Here is a 20146-nt window from a genome sequence, read left to right on the forward strand (position 1 = left end):
TCAACTCTCCAGTAGGAGGTGCTGTAGATAGATCAACTCTCCAGTAGGAGAGGCTGACCAGCCTTTTGTTTATTTTCTTATAGTGCATATTACATTGAAGATCTGACGTTGTTTCAAGGTACAAATTCAATGTATTTTAAACGGTTTGTCTATGTTGAAAATTGGTTACCATGATGACATAATCCCGTGGTTGAGATTTCACCCTCAAAACTTTTTTTATTACGTTGATACATTTTTTCTAATCCAATGTATTTTTCACATAGATTCCACATCACAATACGTTGTCAAATTACGTTGAAACAATGTTGATTTAACCAGTTTGTTCCCAGTGGGTAAATACCTTCAGTGTAGCTTCAGTAGGCTGAATGTAAAAAAAAGAGTGGTGCCGACAGAGAGCTGATAGCTTGGCACTTCCTAAGTGAAAGGGAGTGTGTGTTAATGCAGTCAAGAGAAATGAGTAGACAGGGAGAGGGATAACAGAGCAGTAAAGGGAAAGAGCGAGGCCAGCCTTGTGGAATTCTCCAAGACATCATAACGACAGACACAAAAAAACACGAACACTGCACATTCCCACACACAGAGACTGGACATTCCCACATGCTGACATTCCCACCTTCCTAGTGCAACGGGACACCGACTGGACAGTGGTGCTGATTGACCACCTCACCCCTTCACCTCTGACCTTTGAACCGAACCGTGATTGAGTGAAGCGCAGCACGGCGCAGACAAAGGCCCTGTCCAGTAACAACACCTAGTTCCTTTTCCCTAAAAACCTAAAGACTTTTTAGATATAAGCACTACAGCAAACTTTCCACCTAGCTTAGCCAAGGTGGATCTACTGTAATACCAAATTGATTAGTAACCAGACCTAGTTGTTGGTCTGACTTCTAGGCTGAAGTTCCTGGTGTAGGTTTTTAGGCTTCAAGCCCCTAGTCCTATCCCTTTCAGACATACATGAAGTGCCTCAGGGGGAGAGGGTAGGGGTAGTTTCTGGAAGGGGCAATAACTCTGAGGAGGAATGAGGGCTGAGGCAGAGCAGCTGGGAGACAAAAGGGAACCTCCAATACCTCAGAACCTGAGAAGTCCCTAAACAACAGAACAGACAGGGAGAAGCCATGAAGCCATGATGACTCAGCTAATATAGGCCTAAAGGCAAAGGACGGCAGGGAAGCACACAGTAACTCCTCACATTCTGAGAGAATGGATTCACATAGGAGTGGAGCTAATCAAATGAGGTTGCCATAAAGTTGCTCTGAGGGAAACACTTTGTGATATCTTTTTGTGTGTGCTAAGAGTGTGCTGTTGTGTATGTGTTACTGTTGTGTGTGAGCATATAGGGGAATGACTGTGTGTTTGAAGCGATTGCAGAGAAGAGAGAGAAGAGAGAGCAAGATAGAAGTGGAGAAGAAAGTCTGTGGGCATAACTGAGCTTTCATATTGGCACATAGGGTAAGGATCCCCATCAGCAACGAGCAATGGTGAGATAATGATGAGGTAATCAACTTGCTTGACAATCATAGTAGCCTCAGAATCATAGACTCAAACATACACACACGCACACACCTGTTCCACTACAACACACTTTAGCCTCTTTAGTGCACTAGGGTAGAGCTGGGACGATAAACCGAAAATGATCGACACCGACCAAACCGATCACTTTTCACTGGCATTTTGATGATATCATTCATTATGATAAGTAGCCAAAACTAGAGTTCGAAATTAAATAAGTTTGCTAATATGGGTGATTGTTAATGGGACAATTGATGGCTACAACTATCAAACTACTAGAAGTTTAAAGGAGAATAAAAAAAAACTGGTGTACATTAATGATAAACGTATCATCCTATTTATCAGGCAATTTATCGCAATATGAATGTTGGTCCATATCACCCAGCTCTACAATCTGGCTTAATAAATAGCCTGCCACCTCACACTACCCTACTAGCATATATGGTTCCTTGGAAGTCGTGGGTATGTGCTTTTTTATGTTTCCCTTTGGTTCTGGAAACGAAGCCATACGTTTTCTGACTGTAGCCCTTTCCTGCAGTCAATGACCAAAGGCGGCCTTATGGCTGGAACGTACGAACATATCTTTCATAATTAATGAAGATTAATTCAAAAATAAATGATGAAAATCCAGTGTTTCTATGTAAATCAGTTTTGTTATATTTCAGTCTTCTGTGATGTATATAAAGTGGGTTGCAAGGAGGTTCTGAGGACGTTTTACTATGGTTCCCTGAAAGTTTTAATTAATGTTTCAATTAGACTGCAAGGTTAACTGTTTTGAACTCCAAGCACAGATAGGTCACATGCAAATCAATTTGCTTTGGCATTAATCATGCAAACACATGTATTTTATATTGTGACTCGGCGTCAGTGAAATTCAAACCTATGATTTTCTGTTGTCTATCCATGGAATTAATCCACTGTGCCTCCAGGATGGAGCTACCATTTTAAACTCATACAAAGCTGTTCATTTTAGTCTATTCAAATAGACCCCCGTTCAAAGGAAACACGCACTCATTAAGCTCAAGTGTGGTCAATTAGTGTGCGCAGCCTACACACTTAACATGAAAGTGGATAAAGAGAGTTTTGTAGATGCTGAGAAAGGAATGTATATGTTTGTAAATAACATTCTTAGAACAATCTTTGAACTAGAGGTCGACCGATTAATCGGAATGGCCGATTAATTAGGGCCGATCTCAAGTTTTCATTTTTTTTTTTTACACCTTTATTTAACTAGGCAAGTCAGGCAAGAACACATTCTTATTTTCAATGACGGCCTAGAAACGGTGGGTTAACTGCCTTTTCAGGGGCAGAATGACAGATTTTCACCTTGTCAGCTCGTGGGATCCAATCTTGCAACCTTAACTAGTCCAACACAATAACGACCTGCCTCTTTCTCGCTGCACTCCACAAGGAGGCCTGTTATGCGAATGCAGTAAGCCAAGGTAAGTTGCTAGCTAGCATTAAACTTATCTTATAAAAAACAATCAATCATAATCACTAGTTAGCTACACATGGTTGATGATATTACTAGATATTATCTAGCGTGTCCTGTGCTGCATATAATCTGACTGAGCATACAAGTATCTGACTGAGCGGTGGTAGGCAGAAGCAGGCGGGTAAACATTCATTCAAACAGCACTTTCGTGCGTTTTGCCAGCAGCTCTTCGTTGTGCGTCAAGCATTGCGCTGTTTATGACTTCAAGCCTATCAACTCCCAAGATGAGGTTGGTGTAACCGAAGTGAAATGGCTGGCTAGTTAGTGCGCGCTAATTGTCGTTGTGTTGCTGGTTCGAGCCCAGGGAGGAGCGAGGAGAGGGACGGAAGCTATACTGTTATACTGGCAATACTAAAGTGCCTATAAGAACATCCAATAGTCAACGGTTAATGAAATACAAATGGTATAGAGGGAAATAGTCCTATAATTCCTATAATAACTACAGCCTAAAACTTCTTACCTGGGAATATTGAAGACTCATGTTAAAAGGAACCACCAGCTTTCATATGGTCTTATGTTCTGAGCAAGGAATTGAAACGTTAGCTTTCTTACATGGCACATATTTTACATGGAACATATTACACTTTTATTTTCTTCTCCAACACTTTGTTTTTGCATTATTTAAACCAAATTGAACATGTTTCATTATTTACTTGAGGCTAAATTGATTTTATTGATGTATTATATTAAGTTAAAATAAATGTTCATTCAGTATTGTTGTAATTGTCATTATTACAAATAAATACATTTTAAAAAATCAGCTGATTAATCGGTATCGGCTTTTATGGTCCTCTAATAATCGGTATTGGCGTTGAAAAATCATAATCGGTTGACATCTACTTTGAACATTACCAATGTTTTGTTGTGGTTTTTTAGGAAAGTGTCTTAATGTTCTGAGAACATGACTTAAATAAAATCACGAGGAAACCTGCAGAAAACTTTATGCTGAAGTACTGTAATTCCCACAGAAGCACATTGTTTCTTAACATTCTCGGAGCTGAGAACATCACTTTAAATAGAACCAGGAGGAAACGTTAGTTATGCTGAAGTACTGTAATTCCCACAGAAGCACATTGTTTCTTAACATTCTCGGAGCTGAGAACATCACTTTAAATAGAACCAGGAGGAAACGTTAGTTATGCTGAAGTACTGTAATTCCCACAGAAGCACATTGTTTCTTAACATTCTCGGAGCTGAGAACATCACTTTAAATAGAACCAGGAGGAAACGTTAGTTATGCTGAAGTACTGTAATTCCCACAGAAGCACATTGTTTCTTAACATTCTCGGAGCTGAGAACATCACTTTAAATAGAACCAGGAGGAAACGTTAGTTATGCTGAAGTACTGTAATTCCCACAGAAGCACATTGTTTCTTAACATTCTCGGAGCTGAGAACATCACTTTAAATAGAACCAGGAGGAAACGTTAGTTATGCTGAAGTACTGAAATTCCTACAAGAAGAACATTGTTTCTTAATGTTCTTGGAACAATTTGAGAACATTCCTTTATGCTGAAGTGTTAAAGTTCCCACAGCTTGAAAGTTGTTTCTTAAAGTTCTCTGAACTAATTGAGAACATGTCAATGTCAAACCAGTTGGAGAATGTTCCTAGAACATTATCAAAAATGCAATTAAATGTCACCATGTTTGAACTTTTAGGAAACGTTCTCTTAAAGTAATGAAATACCAAGAAAATAACGTTATTTTGTCAAGTTACTTAAATTTGCTTAGAATGTTCCAAAGCTAAGCAACTATCCTGCACCATTCCCAGAACGGTCTGGGAAGGTTGTATGCAAAAAAACTATAGGACAGCCATGCTCTCACCAAGCACTAAGAAACATATGGTTCTCAGAACGTTAGGTGCTAGCTGGGTAAGGTCTTAGGACCTCACTTAAAACTTAATTCACACTTTTGTGTGTGTGTGTGTGTGTGTGTGTGTGTCAGTTAAGGTTAAGACCAACTATTTTCAGACGGGGGCGAAGACAAAATATAATTGAATTACCACCCAACCGTAGCTACTAACCACGCACAAACACAAACGTTGATGTCTATTATTTAATTATTCCTACTTCCTTCCTTTTTGTGTATATTCTCACACCTTTCATCTCTTCCTCTTTTCTGTCCTGTGGATGGCGTGACGACCCTTTCATCTTCTTCATCCCTTCTTCTACCCCTCCTAAAGTTCCTGGGGCACCGGCACTACCCTCCTTCTTGATGCTGGGATAAGATGGAGGGAAATACAGGGAAATACTTTTTGACAATATATTGTATTGTTTTGACAATATCGCAATATTATTTTTGCATTTGTACCAGCACCAAACTCCAATATTTTTCATTCATAGCTCGTTTTCCATCTTCTTTTTAAATTAGGGAGCCAATTTGTTTTCAGCACTTTTATTTCCATGAATGATCTTTCTTGTCCCTCTCCAGCAGACATATGTTGTGCAATATGTTTGGAACATCAAATCGCAATAAAATTAGAATTGTGAGAATCGCAATACATATTGTATCGGCACCTAAGTATCGTGATAATATTGTATCAGAGGTCCCTGGCCATTCCCAGCACTAGTTCACACCCACTAGTTCACACCCACCCAAAAACTGTTTCCAGAGGGTCACTGGAATCAAAAGTCTAAGGCCAATCATTATGCTTGTGCATTAGTGACTGAGCATCAATAATGTGTCTCTCAAAGGATCACAAGACTCAAGACTGATCAATAAGGTATTGAACAACACTGGTCAGTAGAGATAATTCAGAGAAGTTACTACACTACACTGTGTGTGTGTGTGTGTGTGTGTGTGTGTGTGTGTGTGTGTGTGTGTGTGTGTGTGTGTGTGTGTGTGTGTGTGTGTAGTTGTACCAACGATTGTTGCCAGATGAAGAAAATGCGATGTATTGCCTCCTCCCTTAGATCCCCTTCAGAGCTGATGTAAATATCCCCTCCTCTACTCTCCCCCTGTTCTCATCCCACTTTCCACTTATCCCATCTTCTCCGTAGCCATGCTAGCTCTTGGGGGGCAATCAGGACAATCTGTCTCTCCATGAGCAATATCAGTGTGTGTGTGTGTGTGTGTGTGTGTGTGTGTGTGTGTAACGGATGTGAAACGGCTAGCTTAGTTAGCGGTGCGCGCTAAATAGCGTTTCAATCGGTGACGTCACTTGCTCTGAGACCTTGAAGTAGTAGTTCCCCTTCCTCTGCAAGGGCCGCGGCTTTTGTGGATTGATGGGTAACGATGATTCGTGGGTGACTGTTGTTGATGTGTGCAGAGGGTCCCTGGTTCGCGCCCGGGTATGGGCGAGGGGACGGTCTAAAGTTATACTGTTACGTGTGTGTGTGTGTGTGTGTGTGTGTGTGTGTTTGTGAAAGGAAAAAGGCAGACCGCTGACCAACAAGCCATCAACATTAATAATCAGACTTCATAGATGCCAATCTGAACTCACAGTATCGAATCACAAATATAATTGTGAGATTTCATTTATTTTTGAATACATTTGTTTTATGAGTAGTGCATGACCCTACGGTGGCAACAAATCAAATCAATTGCAAGTGATTTGAATGGGGCTTTCTCCATTCTGATTGCTTTATACCAGGGGTGTCAAACTCAAATACCCAGTGGGCCAAAATGTAAAACCTGAACAAAGTCACGGGCCAACATTGAACAAATTAACCTTTTAATATGGACCCAAACAAGTTTTGCTTTAACATTGAATATGGAACAAGCATCGCTTATTACCATACAATATATAATTTAATAGTGGAGACATGCAAAATCGAATTTCAAATGAAAAAACACAATGGCATTAATTTATTAAATAAATAAAATGTAAATAAAAATTGTATGCCTCTTTTCTATTTGCAGCCTTCTGATTTAAATACCAAAATAAACTTTTTCCACTGGCTAATAATTTTACAAATAAAATGATAATAAATCAATCAACCATTCAAGCCCATGCCTTGTAGCAAGAAAAAGTGCATAAAGAAAATGTTAAATATTGCACACTGGTCTAATCTGATGTGCCCAAGCCAGATACCTGGCATCTCTTCTTGGATGCTAGTTCATCAATGTCTGGGCTCAAGCTCTGAGCTGAAGAAATCCTCAGTATCGAGCGAAGATGTTCATCAGTCAGACGTCTCCTGTGAGTTGTTTTGGTCATCTTCATCGAGGAGAAAAGTTGCTCGCATAGATAAGTGCTGCCGAACATGGAGAGCATCTGAGCAGCTTGGGTGCGGAGCTGAGGCATTGTGTCAGGGATGAACCGTGGAAACTGTGCGGCGCCCACAGCATCATACTTTGACTTCAGCGTGTCGTTGCAGTTCAATCAGCTCCATTTGGATGTTGGTTGGTGCATTTTCCACATCAACTGCGAAGGGATTACTAAGCAGTTCAATCTTGCATTTCTGGGCATCGAAGTCGGCAAATCGCAGGCTAAACTCAGCGGCGAGAACACTGAGTTTTTCAGCAAACTGTGCGCATGGGAACACGGCGGTAGAGATCTGTGCTTTTATGGATTGTCAGCAGGGAAAATGGCAAGGGTTTCCTCGCAGCATCTGATTCTCCCACAGGCACAGTTTAGTTTTGAAGGCCCTCACTGCAGCGTACATGTCTGTGATGATGCGCCCCCGCCCCTGAAGCTGCAGGTTCAGCGCATCGAGATGGCTCGAGATGTCACAGAGAAAGGCCAGCTCACACAGGAACTTTTGCTCCCGGAGCTCTGCTGTATCCTTCCCTTTGGTTTCCAGGAATTGACATATTTCCTCACGCAGCTCGAAACATCTGTTCAGTACTTTTCCTCTGCTTAGCCATCTCACCTCTGTGTGATACGGCACGTCTGCGTATTCCGAACCACACTCCTCCAAAAAAAGATTTAAACTGGCGGTGATTTAGACCTTTGGCTCTTATAAAGTTAACTACCTGTGTTACTGTGGTCATAACATGTTCCATCTTTAGGGCTTTGGCACACAGTGCTTCCTGATGTATGATGCAGTGGTAAACAGTTAGCTCACCTGCACAGTTCTCTTCCCGCATCTTCTCCCGAACCATGCCCACCAGTCCACTCTTTTTACCGCACATCGCTGGCGCACCATCTGTCGTTAATCCAACGAGTTTATCCCACGGCAGCTTTATTTCAGTTACACATTTGGAAATCTCCTCAAAGATTTCCTTTCCTGTGGTTGTGCCATGCATTGATTTGAATCCTAATAGCTCCTCCGTAACACACAGATTTGAGTCCACTCCACGGATGAAGACTGACAGCTGAGCAGTATCAGATGCGTCGCAGCTCTCATCCACAGCGAGGGAGAACGCAACAAAAAATTTTCCCTTTTCCATCAGCTGGTCATACAGATTGGTGGCAAGATCACCTGTGCGATCAGCTACTGTGTTCCTGCTCAGGCTCACGTTTGAAAATGCTTGTTTTTTCTCTGGGCATACGAGGTCACAAACCTTCATCATGCACTTTTTCATGAACTCTCCCTCATTAAAGGGCCGGGCTGATTTTGCAATCTCTGCTGCCACTATATAACTAGCCTTTACAGCAGCCTCGCTTTGTGATGTGGCTTTTTTAAACATGTTCTGTTGTGAAACCAAACTTCTTTTCATCTCCTCTACTTTCTGGCTCCTTTGATTCATGTCCAGGTCCTTGTATTTGTCTTGGTGTTTCGTTTCATAGTGTCGTCTAATGTTGTACTCCTTACTTACAGCCACGTTGACTCCACAAACAAGACAAACAGGTTTGTCTTTTACATATGTAAACAGATATTCTACCTCCCACTTGTCCAGAAAGCTCCTGTTTTCTGCCTTTCTTTTCGCCATTTTTGGGAAGGGTTAGCTCGCTGACAGTTGTAGCGTCTATGTTGCTATGACTACTGTCACAGAGGAGAGAGCGTTTCTGGGTCCTGTCCTGATTGGCGCGCGAAAACAGCAGAGCATTATGGGATTCGTAGTATTAGTGGTGAATGCGCTGTATAATACCGGCGGGCCAGCTCTAGTAGTAATTTGGTATTGTCTCGCGGGCCAAATATAATTACCCCGCGGGCCAAATTTGGCCCACGGGCCAGAGTTTGACACCCATGCTTTATACTGTTCAATCAAACTTCAACCAAAAATCATTTTCCTACATTTCTGCAGTGCCTACACTCATTTGAGATCATTTCCACACTGCCAAGTAGGGCTGCACGATATGGGCAAAATAATGTAAGCCTTATTTTTAAGCAAATATTGAAATTGCGATGTCACTTGCGATTTAGATCAAAACACTTGGGTGAACTGTTGGAATCAAGGAATCTTTTCTTTAGAAGATACTGTTGCACAAACAACATGCTGATTGATGTAAGCCTACACCATCACTGGTATCAGGCGGTTAAAACACAGTTTCAACTCGCGACACAGACCAAATAGACCAGGCCGGGGTTTAGGCTTTTGTAATCACAACCTATATACGAGCCAATGTCTTAACAAAAACATAAACGCAACATGTAAAGTCTTGGTCCCATGTTTCATGAGCAGAAATAAAAGATCCCAGAAATGTTCCATAAGTACAAATGGTTTATTTCTCTCAAATATTGCACACAAATTTGTTTAGATCCCTGTTAGTGAGCATTTCTCATTTGCCAAGATAATCCATCCACCTGACAGGTGTGGCATATCAAGAACAAATTAAGTAGCATAATAATTAACAGCATAATAATTAACAGGTGCACCTTGTGCTGGGGACAATAAAAGGCCACTCTAAAATGTGCAGTTTTGTCAACACAATGCCACAGATGTCTGAAGTTTTGAGTTTTGCAATTGGCATCATTTAATGTTCATTTCTCTACCATAAGCCGCCTCCAACGTTGTTTTAAAGAATTTGGCAGTACGTCCAACACAGCCTCACAACCGCAGACCACGTGTATGGCGTCATGTTGGTGAGCAGTTTGCTGATGTCAACGTTGTGAACAGAGTGCACCGTGGTGGCGGTGGCGTTATGGTATGGGTGGGCCTAAACTACGGAAAACGAACACAATACCATTTTATCTATGGCAATTTGATTGCACAAACGAGATCCTGGGGCCCATTGTTTTAGGCCCATTTTTTTAAAGGTATCTGTGACCAACAGATGTATATCTGTGTACCCAGTCATGTGAAATCCATAGGGGCCTAATGAATTTATTTAAATTAACTGATTTCCTCATGAACTGTAACTCCGTAAAATCAATTACATTTTTGCATGTTGCGTTTATATTTTTGTTCAGTATAGTTGAACATGTTATTACTCCAATCTCGTGAAAGTGACAAACTGACACATTTTAATTTTCGTCAAAAACAACTTTATATAGAAGGAGTACCTTTGATTTGATGGCCTGCAAATGCACACTTCGGCGCGAGACAACCCTTAGACCCGATGAATTATTTCTGTGCATGAGTTTTGCAATCTAATGTCACCATGACATCGCCTACAAGTGTGATAGCGGATTTATATTTAGAGAAGCAGTTTTTGCCTATCTTCATACTCTACTGTCTTTGGTATTAGATAGCTACGTTTGCTGACTCAGTACATGTATTAGCTAGCTAGCTATCCAGCTAACTAGTGATTAACAGCTAACACAATTCATTTTTGCCACAACTTGCAAAGAAAAGACAAACTATCTGTTTGCAGACAGTAAGATACACAAACTAATAGTGTGATCATAGAAGACGGATTTGGATTGACATGAAGAAGAAAAGCAGCGTTGTTGACATCTACATCTTGTTACGTGCGCTGCATTGACCATGCAGACTGAGCGCAAGTGATGTTGTCGAAGAACAACAAATGCGCTCCTTGAGTGACAGGGTGTGGGGCTTGGTCTGTGTGGAAAGTGGCATTGAGAGGGAGAAAGAGGAGAGATAAGACCTTTTCTAATAAAGCATTGTGCGCATCTTTAATGGAATTAGCGTAGTGCATGGATCATCAACTAGATTCAGCCGTGGGATGATTTTTTTCTTGAGCGGATGGTCAGCGGACCGGAACATAATTACAAATAACTTCAAGACTACAAATTGACTACAACAAGCCCAAACATAAATAATATTTGACCAAAACATAATCATTTCAAACATTGCATACATTTGTATATGATCACATACAGTATATATCTCTATTATCCATGGGACTACTTTGGGACAGAGTTCCAAAATTAAAAACACTTGGGAGTTGATTTGCTGGTGTTTTTACAGTCATTTACGTCCCCCCCAAAAAATAAGGATTAAAAATAAATGTTTTGTTGCCTTTTATGAACGAATGTCATACAATTCTACATAATTTACACGACAGAAGGCATTAGCAGAATCTTTTTTAATACCACACAAGCGACTGAAATAAGTGGCTACTCTGACAAACTGAGATCAATAAAAACGACCTGGTCTTGAATGCAAACAATAGCCCAGGCCAATGAAGAGACACAGATTATTAGGAAGAAATATATATTATAGGCTACAGTAGGCTACTAAATAAACATTCCAGTGGCACCGACTCACCCAATGATGAAGATGAAGCCTAGGCTACTCACCAGTGATAGCCGATGCACTCACGCCAATAGCCTATCTCAAACAAGCTACCTTGTTTCCACTTCATTCCAACAAAAAAATGCAATGTGAGTACCTTGAATTAATGTGGAAAACTGATTGGATTTGTCATCAACTTACAGAAATGTTTTTTTTAAACCCGCTTTTAACCTAAATCCAATGACATGGTGACATGTTTTTTGTTGACCTCACGTTAGTTTGACAACTCAAACAAATGTAAATCAAAACTAGACAGTGAAATGACATCTGTGGCCAGTGAGTTGTTACTTCTGTTAACACTCATTATCTTCCCTCCTCATGAGGGAGAGAAATTAGTAACGGAATTACAAGGCATAAGGCAATGTTGATTAAACTTACAGAAGGCTAATCATTTCTCCAAAACAAAATATAAGTGTTGATATTAGTTGACAGGGGTCTTAACTTCAACATTATTGTGTTTTGATGTACTTCTAATAACTCTGAAGACTTTTTCGGTAGATGTTGTTTAAGTCCCTAGATGGAAATGCCCACACACACTGTTATGCAAAATACTCAAAAGATGTCAAAAGTCAGTATCTGTTATCTCAAATAAACTAAGTTCATAAAAAAAAATTACTCATGGTATGTTTGTACATGGTATTTGTGTAAAAAACGTTTTCTACACACCCCATGAGGTCTGTCCAACACTCATAAAATGACACAACTAACTGCTAACTAATTGGTGGGAACATTTTCTTTATTTTTACTATTTTCTACATTGTAGAATAATAATGAAGACATTAAAACTGCACTTGAAGAATTCCAAGAGTGTGCAAAGCTGTCATCAAGGCAAAGGGTGGCTACTTTGAAGAATCTCAAATATAAAATATATTTTGATTTGTTTAACACTTTTTTGGTTACTACATGATTAATGTGTTATTTCATAGGATTGATGTCTCCACTATTATTCTACAATGTAGAAAATAGTAAAAAATAAAGAAAAACCCTTGAATCCAAAACTTTTGACTGGTAGTGTTAATTTAACACAATATGAACTATTATTTCTTGGATGGATGCCAGTTAAATGACAAGGGAAAATCTAAGAAAAAAACAAACACAGATGTGGATCATTTCTTTTCACTCCAGCTGGAAAACATTAAGCATTCAGCGGAAACATATTTCCTGTGAGAGTGGAGGAAAGGGGTCAGAGAGAAAAAGAAAGAGAAACACACAGAGAGGGCAAAGAACAAGAAAGAAAGGGAGGGAGGTAGAGGAGATTTCAGCCCGGGGGAGTGACACTGACAATGCACAGGTGTCTCCATGGTAACTTATCCCCGTTGACCCAAACATATCACCAAGCACGCCGGGGAACAACAAACACGACCAACTCCAAAACAAATAACAGGTCATGTTTTTCCCCTTGTGCACAAACTTCTTACAACTTTCAACTTTTTACAACAACGTAATAATAATGTAAGTAAACAAAGCGTGAGAGAGCCCTTCCCAAAGGAACAGCAGGAGAGAGCCAGCTAAAGGGTGACAGAGTGCGGTGACCTTGGCACAGTAAATGTCGGGAACAAAGTGTGACATAACAGCAGGGCCAGGGGCTAACATTAACTCCCCCAATGCTAAATACTGTAACACCCCTCGCCTGCCACTCCAGTGGTTTTCAGCCACCCTCAAAACATTAATGAAGGCGCCAGCCAGCGGGTATTGTAGTTTGTTTTGCTTTCTGAATTTGATGATTGGTGCCATGATACCCTCATTATATGGAATCTGGGAACAGTCGAGCGGAACACTGCGACAACCATTCACAATGAAAAGATTCATTAAAACAGTTTTAAGTTCAAATCAGTCCCTCCACTCTGCCCATAGAAGAGAAATAGCGTTTCAGACAAGTTTCCTTCATATCCAGATGCCCTGTTCTACTCAATAACTTTAGGCTGAATTCAATCAATTGCCACTGTGCTGGATTGGCTACTGATGCACCACCAAGCATCATGTATGCACTATGCATAGGAGAAATCACCAAAAGCACCAAAAGCACTCACAAACTTCTACAGATGCACAATCGAGAGCATCCTGGCGGGCTGTATCACCGCCTGGTACGGCAACTGCTCCGCCCTCAACCGTAAGGCTCTCCAGAGGGTGGTGAGGTCTGCACAACGCATCACCGGGGGCAAACTACCTGCCCTCCAGGACACCTACACCACCCGATGTCACAGGAAGGCCATAAAGATCATCAAGGACATCAACCACCCGAGCCACTGCCTGTTCACCCCGCTATCATCCAGAAGGCGAGGTCAGTACAGGTGCATCAAAGCTGGGACCGAGAGACTGAAAAACAGCTTCTATCTCAAGGCCATCAGACTGTTAAACAGCCACCACTAACACTGAGTGGCTGCTGCCAACACACTGACACTGACTCAACTCCAGCCACTTTAATAATGGGAATTGATGGGAAATGATGTAAATATATCACTAGCCACTTTAAACAATGCTACCTTATATAATGTTACTTACCCTACATTATTCATCTCATATGCATACGTATATACTGTACTCTATATCATCGACTGTATCCTTATGTAATACATGTATCACTAGCCACTTTAAACTATGCCACTTTGTTTACATACTCATCTCATTTATACATACTGTACTCGATACCATCTACTGTATCTTGCCTATGCTGCTCTGTACCATCACTCATTCATATATCCTTATGTACATATTCTTTATCCCCTTACACTGTGTACAAGACAGTAGTTTTGGAATTGTTAGTTAGATTACTTGTTATTACTGCATTGTCGGAACTAGAAGCACAAGCATTTCGCTACACTCGCATTAACATCTGCTAACCATGTGTATGTGACAAATAAAATTTGATTTGATTTGAAATCGACAGGGGCATAATTTCGTGTTATTATGTCAATCAAAAGTCACGGTACACCGCCAATGTTTGCAGTGTAGTTTCAGCATAAGATACACATTATATTCACAAAAGCATTTGGCTTTAGTTAAAACACATAACAAATTACACTGAGCTAGTGTCTTCCTTCTATTGACTGTACTGTTGTGAGAGCCAGAGAACAAGAGAAGGAGAGCAAGAGAGCAGTGACTTGGAAAACAAAAACCTGTCTGTCAGTGTCTGCAGTATCAGTTTTCCCATCTCATTATTTCTCGCTCTCTATTTCTCCCTCCACACTTGTCGCTATCCCTCATCTCTGTCTCTGAATACAGACTGGCAATGTTCTGGAACATTCATAACTCATACGACACACACACACACACACACACACTTGTTGAGACCAAGAATTGACTCAGGGTACAATGGGACTGCCAGTGCCTGGTACAAGGAGATTGGGCCAATTCTACCACGGGACTTGACAAACAGCAGTGCCCACTGTCTTGCTCACACACACAGTTCTGGAAAAAGTCATTGAAGCAGACAAATAAATTGAAATAGACACTGACTCAAGAACATGCTCCTCTCAGACTATTAAAAGCAACAGGCTCAAGATAGAAATTGCAATACAAGCGATGGGCGGCAGGTAGCCTAGTGGTTAGAGCGTTGGGCCAGTAACAAAAAGGTTGCTAGATCGAATACCCGAGCTGACAAGGTACAAATATGTCGTTCTGCCCCTGAACAAGGCAGTTAACCCACTGTTCCTAGGCCGTCATTGTAAATAAACTTGTTCTTAAGTGACTTGCCTAGTTAAATAATAAAAAGACTTGCATTATTTGAGAAAAACACCTCTGTGGATCATACTGTCATATTTTCCACCTTCAAATCTTTTCAAATATACACACTTATTCAGATGGTGCAGTGGGCCACATGCACAACACACATTCAGTCATTGACAACACCTCTGCATTGGAGGATATAAACATTTACAGCTATACCCATGATAAACAACCAAATTTGAGAAGTGTGTTTGAGTTCCAAGTTCCTGTGTGCACACAAGGAATATGCATGGCTGTGTTAAACCATGACTGCTGCATACGCATGATAGGTCAATAAAGCTCTGGTCACTGACCCCCCCAGTATTCAAACTACAAAACGGATAGACCAGACAAGACGGTGTGCTCCTCTTTCAGAGGACATTGCAGTTCTCTATTGTAACTGTTATTCGCATTATGCCCCGTATTCAAAACCCCAGCCACCACACTGGGCTACTACGGGACAGCCAATGGACACATGTCTGTGTGTCAGAGAGCTTAACAGGTTAGGCTAAACCAGTGGTTCTCAACCAGTAGGACGCCTGGGGGTACTTGACCTATCCACAGGGGGTACTTGAGAAGACCCATGAAACAATAGGCTTACTGGGAAAATGCACACAAGGGGGAACTTCAGGGGTTCTCTTGGTAGAGCCAAATTCAGTTGGTGGTACAGTAAGAAAAAAGGTTGGGAACCACTGGGCTACACAAACTAGGTCGGTAGTAGTGGCATACGGTGAAACAGCTGTCTCAGAGTCCACCTGACCTTCGTTACTATTGTCAACAAATCCTTTGTTTTACTTTACAGAGTCCATAGAGTCAAGGATGTCAATAATGACACCAAGACTTCTACAACTACTGATACATCATACTTTGACTTATGTATCTACTGTATACGTACGTGGTGGTTGGGTGCTTTGACATATTTACAGTCTGCACCCAAACTAGGAATCTGGTTGGTTGGTTTGCAGAGCTGACAATCCAAGAGGAGCAACGTTAGGTCAGGGTCTTTTGATTCAGCGTTGCCTTGTCGACATTACAGCAATGTCTCGTCAAAGTTGCCAACTCAGTCTCTTCCAGAGTTGAGACGCAAATCAATGTCTCTTTTTCAATTCAGGCCCTTTCATACAAGCAACATATGCACGAGAATGAGGGATGTAACAACAACCCTTGTAACACAGTCCCTGGGGATGACAATAATGTTGGCCAGCACTGTAGAATCTAGCCATTTATCTAATCCACTATTTCAAACCCTACACCCTGACAATATTAAATGAAGTGCTTTGACGACAGAGTTCTCTCCATTAAGCAAGGCAAATGCCCACCCAGCCAACTACGGCTCATTTACAGTCACGTCAAACAGAGCAGCCAGAATAAAAACAAAGTAGCAGCATTTGCATTTGTTTAAGTTTTCTAGTGACATTTATTTCAATACATCCATAACGCTGGGCTAATGAGGCGTGATTTAGCCTGGCATAGAAAATGTGCTCACTCGTCAGGACACTGTTGTTCAGAGGAGCTAGCCAACAACACAGCTAACACAATCCCTTCAAACAGAAGCTGGAAAGACTGCAAACTAACTTCACTTAGTTTTGTTTGACCTTTTTTCTAATGACATTTCTTTGTATATATCAGTAAAAATGATGCGTTCATCACTATGGGACAACTGAAAATCGAATTTGAATATTGAAACAATGTTGCAAATGTCAGAGACAGACAGTAAGGTTTATACAAATCTCTGCTGATGAAAACTAAATGTTTGTCTAAAAGAAATGTGAGATCATTTCTAGATGCTTTTTATAGTGGAGACCAAGTTTATAAATTGCCTGGCTGGGCTGGTGAGACAGTGGATTGCACAGTCAGGTGGAACAGAGTAAATATGCATTTTAACGCCATAGCTGGTGGTAACTTGTGGAATAGATACCAGCTGGAATGCAGTTTTAATCAATCAGCATTCAGGATTAGACCCACCCGTTGTATAAACCTGCATAATACCCTGACAGATCTCCCACCCTCTCTCTGCAGGCTAACTAGACCCTGGTGTCTTAATCAAAGACAGTAATTCCTGGGAGACAGTGGATGAGATCATTACCCAAAACGTGATGAGAGGGGGAAGGAGAAAAACAACTGTAGCAGAGAACTAGGGCTGTAGCCTAGTGTAAATAGACTAGGGCTAGACCTGTGCTAATGTGAAGGGTTAGAGTAAGTGGCCAAGTGCAGGAATATAGTCAAAGGGTTACGTTAGAGTAAATACAGGGGATGCTACACACTGGTGGGGGGGTTGCTGCTGATCATTTTTGGTAGGCGGTGGGACGGGGCACCACTTAACAGACCGCTACTATAGATCGATTAACCACCCTGTCTGGTGGACATACAGCTCTAGGAGGATTACAACTGTTATGAGAAGGACTGTTTTGCTTTGGAGTACTAGAGGCATCCATGGATTTCCACATTTCCCCCATGCCTGAACATATCCCCCATGCTGAGATATAAACACACAATTACAAATGGAGACTCCCAGATGGTGTAAGATGAGTGTAGGAATGCAATTAATTGAAATGAACCAAGCCCGTGAAGGATAACTGTCTACAAAAGCACTTGTTTCCACCTTGTCAGTCCACATTTGATATTTAACTCAAAACAATTTATGGGGGAAAGAATTGCTTGGAAAGGTCACTGCCACCCCCACTGTCTGCCAACTTCGAGCGCTGAGTGTGATAGGGAAACGATAGGAGCACTCACACACAATCACAGCAAGCAATTTGACGCAATACAAATACAAAATAGGCCTACTTAAACATAAATGCACAAATACATCCATGTCTTGGAAAATCATTGTTGCCAAAAAAGGATAAAATGGAGATATCCCTATATCATTCCATTAAACAAACTGCTAGAATTATTATTTGGTGTCTGCACACAGAAAAGTGATTTAAAAAAAACAGGCAGAGTGACACATGTGCAAAAAGCAACAAATATAATGCACAAAACCTAAATATAAAATTGTTATTACATTTGCTGCAACTTTTGGCAGGGATCCAAGTAGCCAATTCACAGAGTGCAAGATCCTATTATTCTCGAGATCCTATTATTCTCTTAAAGAAACATATATTATGTTTAGAAAACTGACCTCGCTTATAATAGCTACCTAATAATCCTCCGTTTACAATCCTAATAGGTGTGTTCCACTTGTCATCTATTGTGTAGGCCTACTCAGGCTAATCCTTCTTGTGCCTACATTGATAAAACTATTGTGCCAACCTACATTGATCAAATCAAGCTTTCAGGACATTCAGGCAATAGCCTAGCCTGGGTGCCAGCCTGTTCCTGCTTTCTTGCAAACCCCTTACAGAATTGTCATGTAAAACAGACTGGTAGCCAGGCTAGCAATAGCCTACACTACCCCATGTAAAAAAATGCATTGACATGATAATTATTTTTACCTGGATGATGAGATGGCAAAGTCCCCACCATCCAACAATCGGATCTTGCAGAAAAGTACCCCGTTGACAAACGGCACGGCTGTGAGCTCCTCCAATGTAAAATTGATTTGAAACTTGAACTTCTTCTTTTTCATTAAAAACGCCATTGAGATGGTTGAACTGGTGAACTTGAAATATGTCAATAATTGATAGGTTTATGCAGCAGAAATATTCCTAAATTAAACCTTTGGGATTGACCAACAAAAAGGATAGGAAATGAAGCAAAGTAAAAATGTCGTTTTCAATCAGGAGCTTGGAAGTCCTTGATATTGTTGGCTCAGTATCTCTGATGACCCCGTGTTGATTCGGACCTGGAGCAGGGAAAAAAAATACAATAATAGGTGCTTTATTACGATCATATATGCTGGAGATGATTACAAACACATCTCACATGTTATCCCCAATTTATCTCAAATAGGTTATAAGCCTTTCATTAAATATCTGTAAAAAAAACTTTATTACGGTATTCAATTTGGCCAACTCGAAAGAAAATATTTTGAAGGCATACCCTACACAGAATAAATGCTTTGTAAAGATGTGGCTTTTCTTTACACCGTGTTGGTTATGGGATTTGGAAATTACAATAAACTACACCATTCCCCAAACAATTTAATGCACACATTTATTCGCTAATCGGTGATTTCCAGGAGTCAGCATCCGTCAACAATAACAAGAAAAGATAGTTCGTTCGTCCCATGACCAATTCGACTCTTCTGCATACATTTTACCAAGTATTTCTTGTCAACCCTCCACGCAAACACAATCGCATTCACCCACAGGCCGACATTAATTCACCAAAGTGATACACAACAAAAGCCCAACTCGAAGGCAGTGAAATTATGTCAAAGTCGTTTTACCTCATGTTCAACGAAGACAACAGGACATCTCCCCAGGCCAATTAAACGGACATTCATACTTTACTTTGAATCGGGGTGGGCTGGTCCGGTCCCTCCTCTCTTCCAAACAGAGCTGCTAAGCACCGCCTTTGGCTTAGGGAAGCGTGTAGGTTGCGTTTTGCATTATGTTTAATAAGTCACCTGACTTGATACAGTCTTTACATATATAAACATCTTAAACATTAGAATCCATTTATTTGTATCCAATCAAAAGTGATATCATTTTCGGTTCATTAATACACCTCAATCAACATTTTAGGCAATTTTTTTTTTTTTAAACGATGTAAGAAAATTGTTGCGTTCCTCTATAGACCTACTCTCAACATATGACAATTATGTGAAAACATCAACGTAGGTTTATTTGTAGTCCTCGGAAATCACTAAAATAAGTCATCTCCACGCTGTAATGTCAAATTGTGATTTAAATCTTAACATATACCGCCATCTGCTGGTAATAGTAACATTGACGTTGCATCCCCAGATTCGTGTTGCATTAAAGGACACATTTTACAGTAAGTGGTATCAGCATCAACTAACTGTATT

At 40.6% G+C, this 20146-nt stretch overlaps 1 protein-coding gene across 1 annotated transcript in view; it reads right to left on the bottom strand.

The window, feature by feature from the left end:
- Window positions 1-19685, bottom strand: part of LOC110509291 (early estrogen-induced gene 1 protein) — a 74437-nt gene extending 54752 nt beyond the window's left edge. Inside the window, exons 1-2 of the mRNA XM_036967675.2 lie at window positions 19565-19685; window positions 18669-19018 (exon numbers count right to left, since the gene is read on the bottom strand). Of these exons, the coding sequence (XP_036823570.1) occupies window positions 18669-18814 (146 nt within the window). The 5' untranslated portion in view covers window positions 18815-19018; window positions 19565-19685. The remainder of the gene's footprint in view (window positions 1-18668; window positions 19019-19564) is intronic.
- Between the last annotated feature and the right edge of the window lie 461 nt (window positions 19686-20146).

This window comes from Oncorhynchus mykiss, chromosome 29 (genome assembly GCF_057628025.1).
Source record: "Oncorhynchus mykiss isolate SJ-2025 chromosome 29, ASM5762802v1, whole genome shotgun sequence".
In the NCBI taxonomy this organism is placed as follows: domain Eukaryota; kingdom Metazoa; phylum Chordata; class Actinopteri; order Salmoniformes; family Salmonidae; genus Oncorhynchus; species Oncorhynchus mykiss.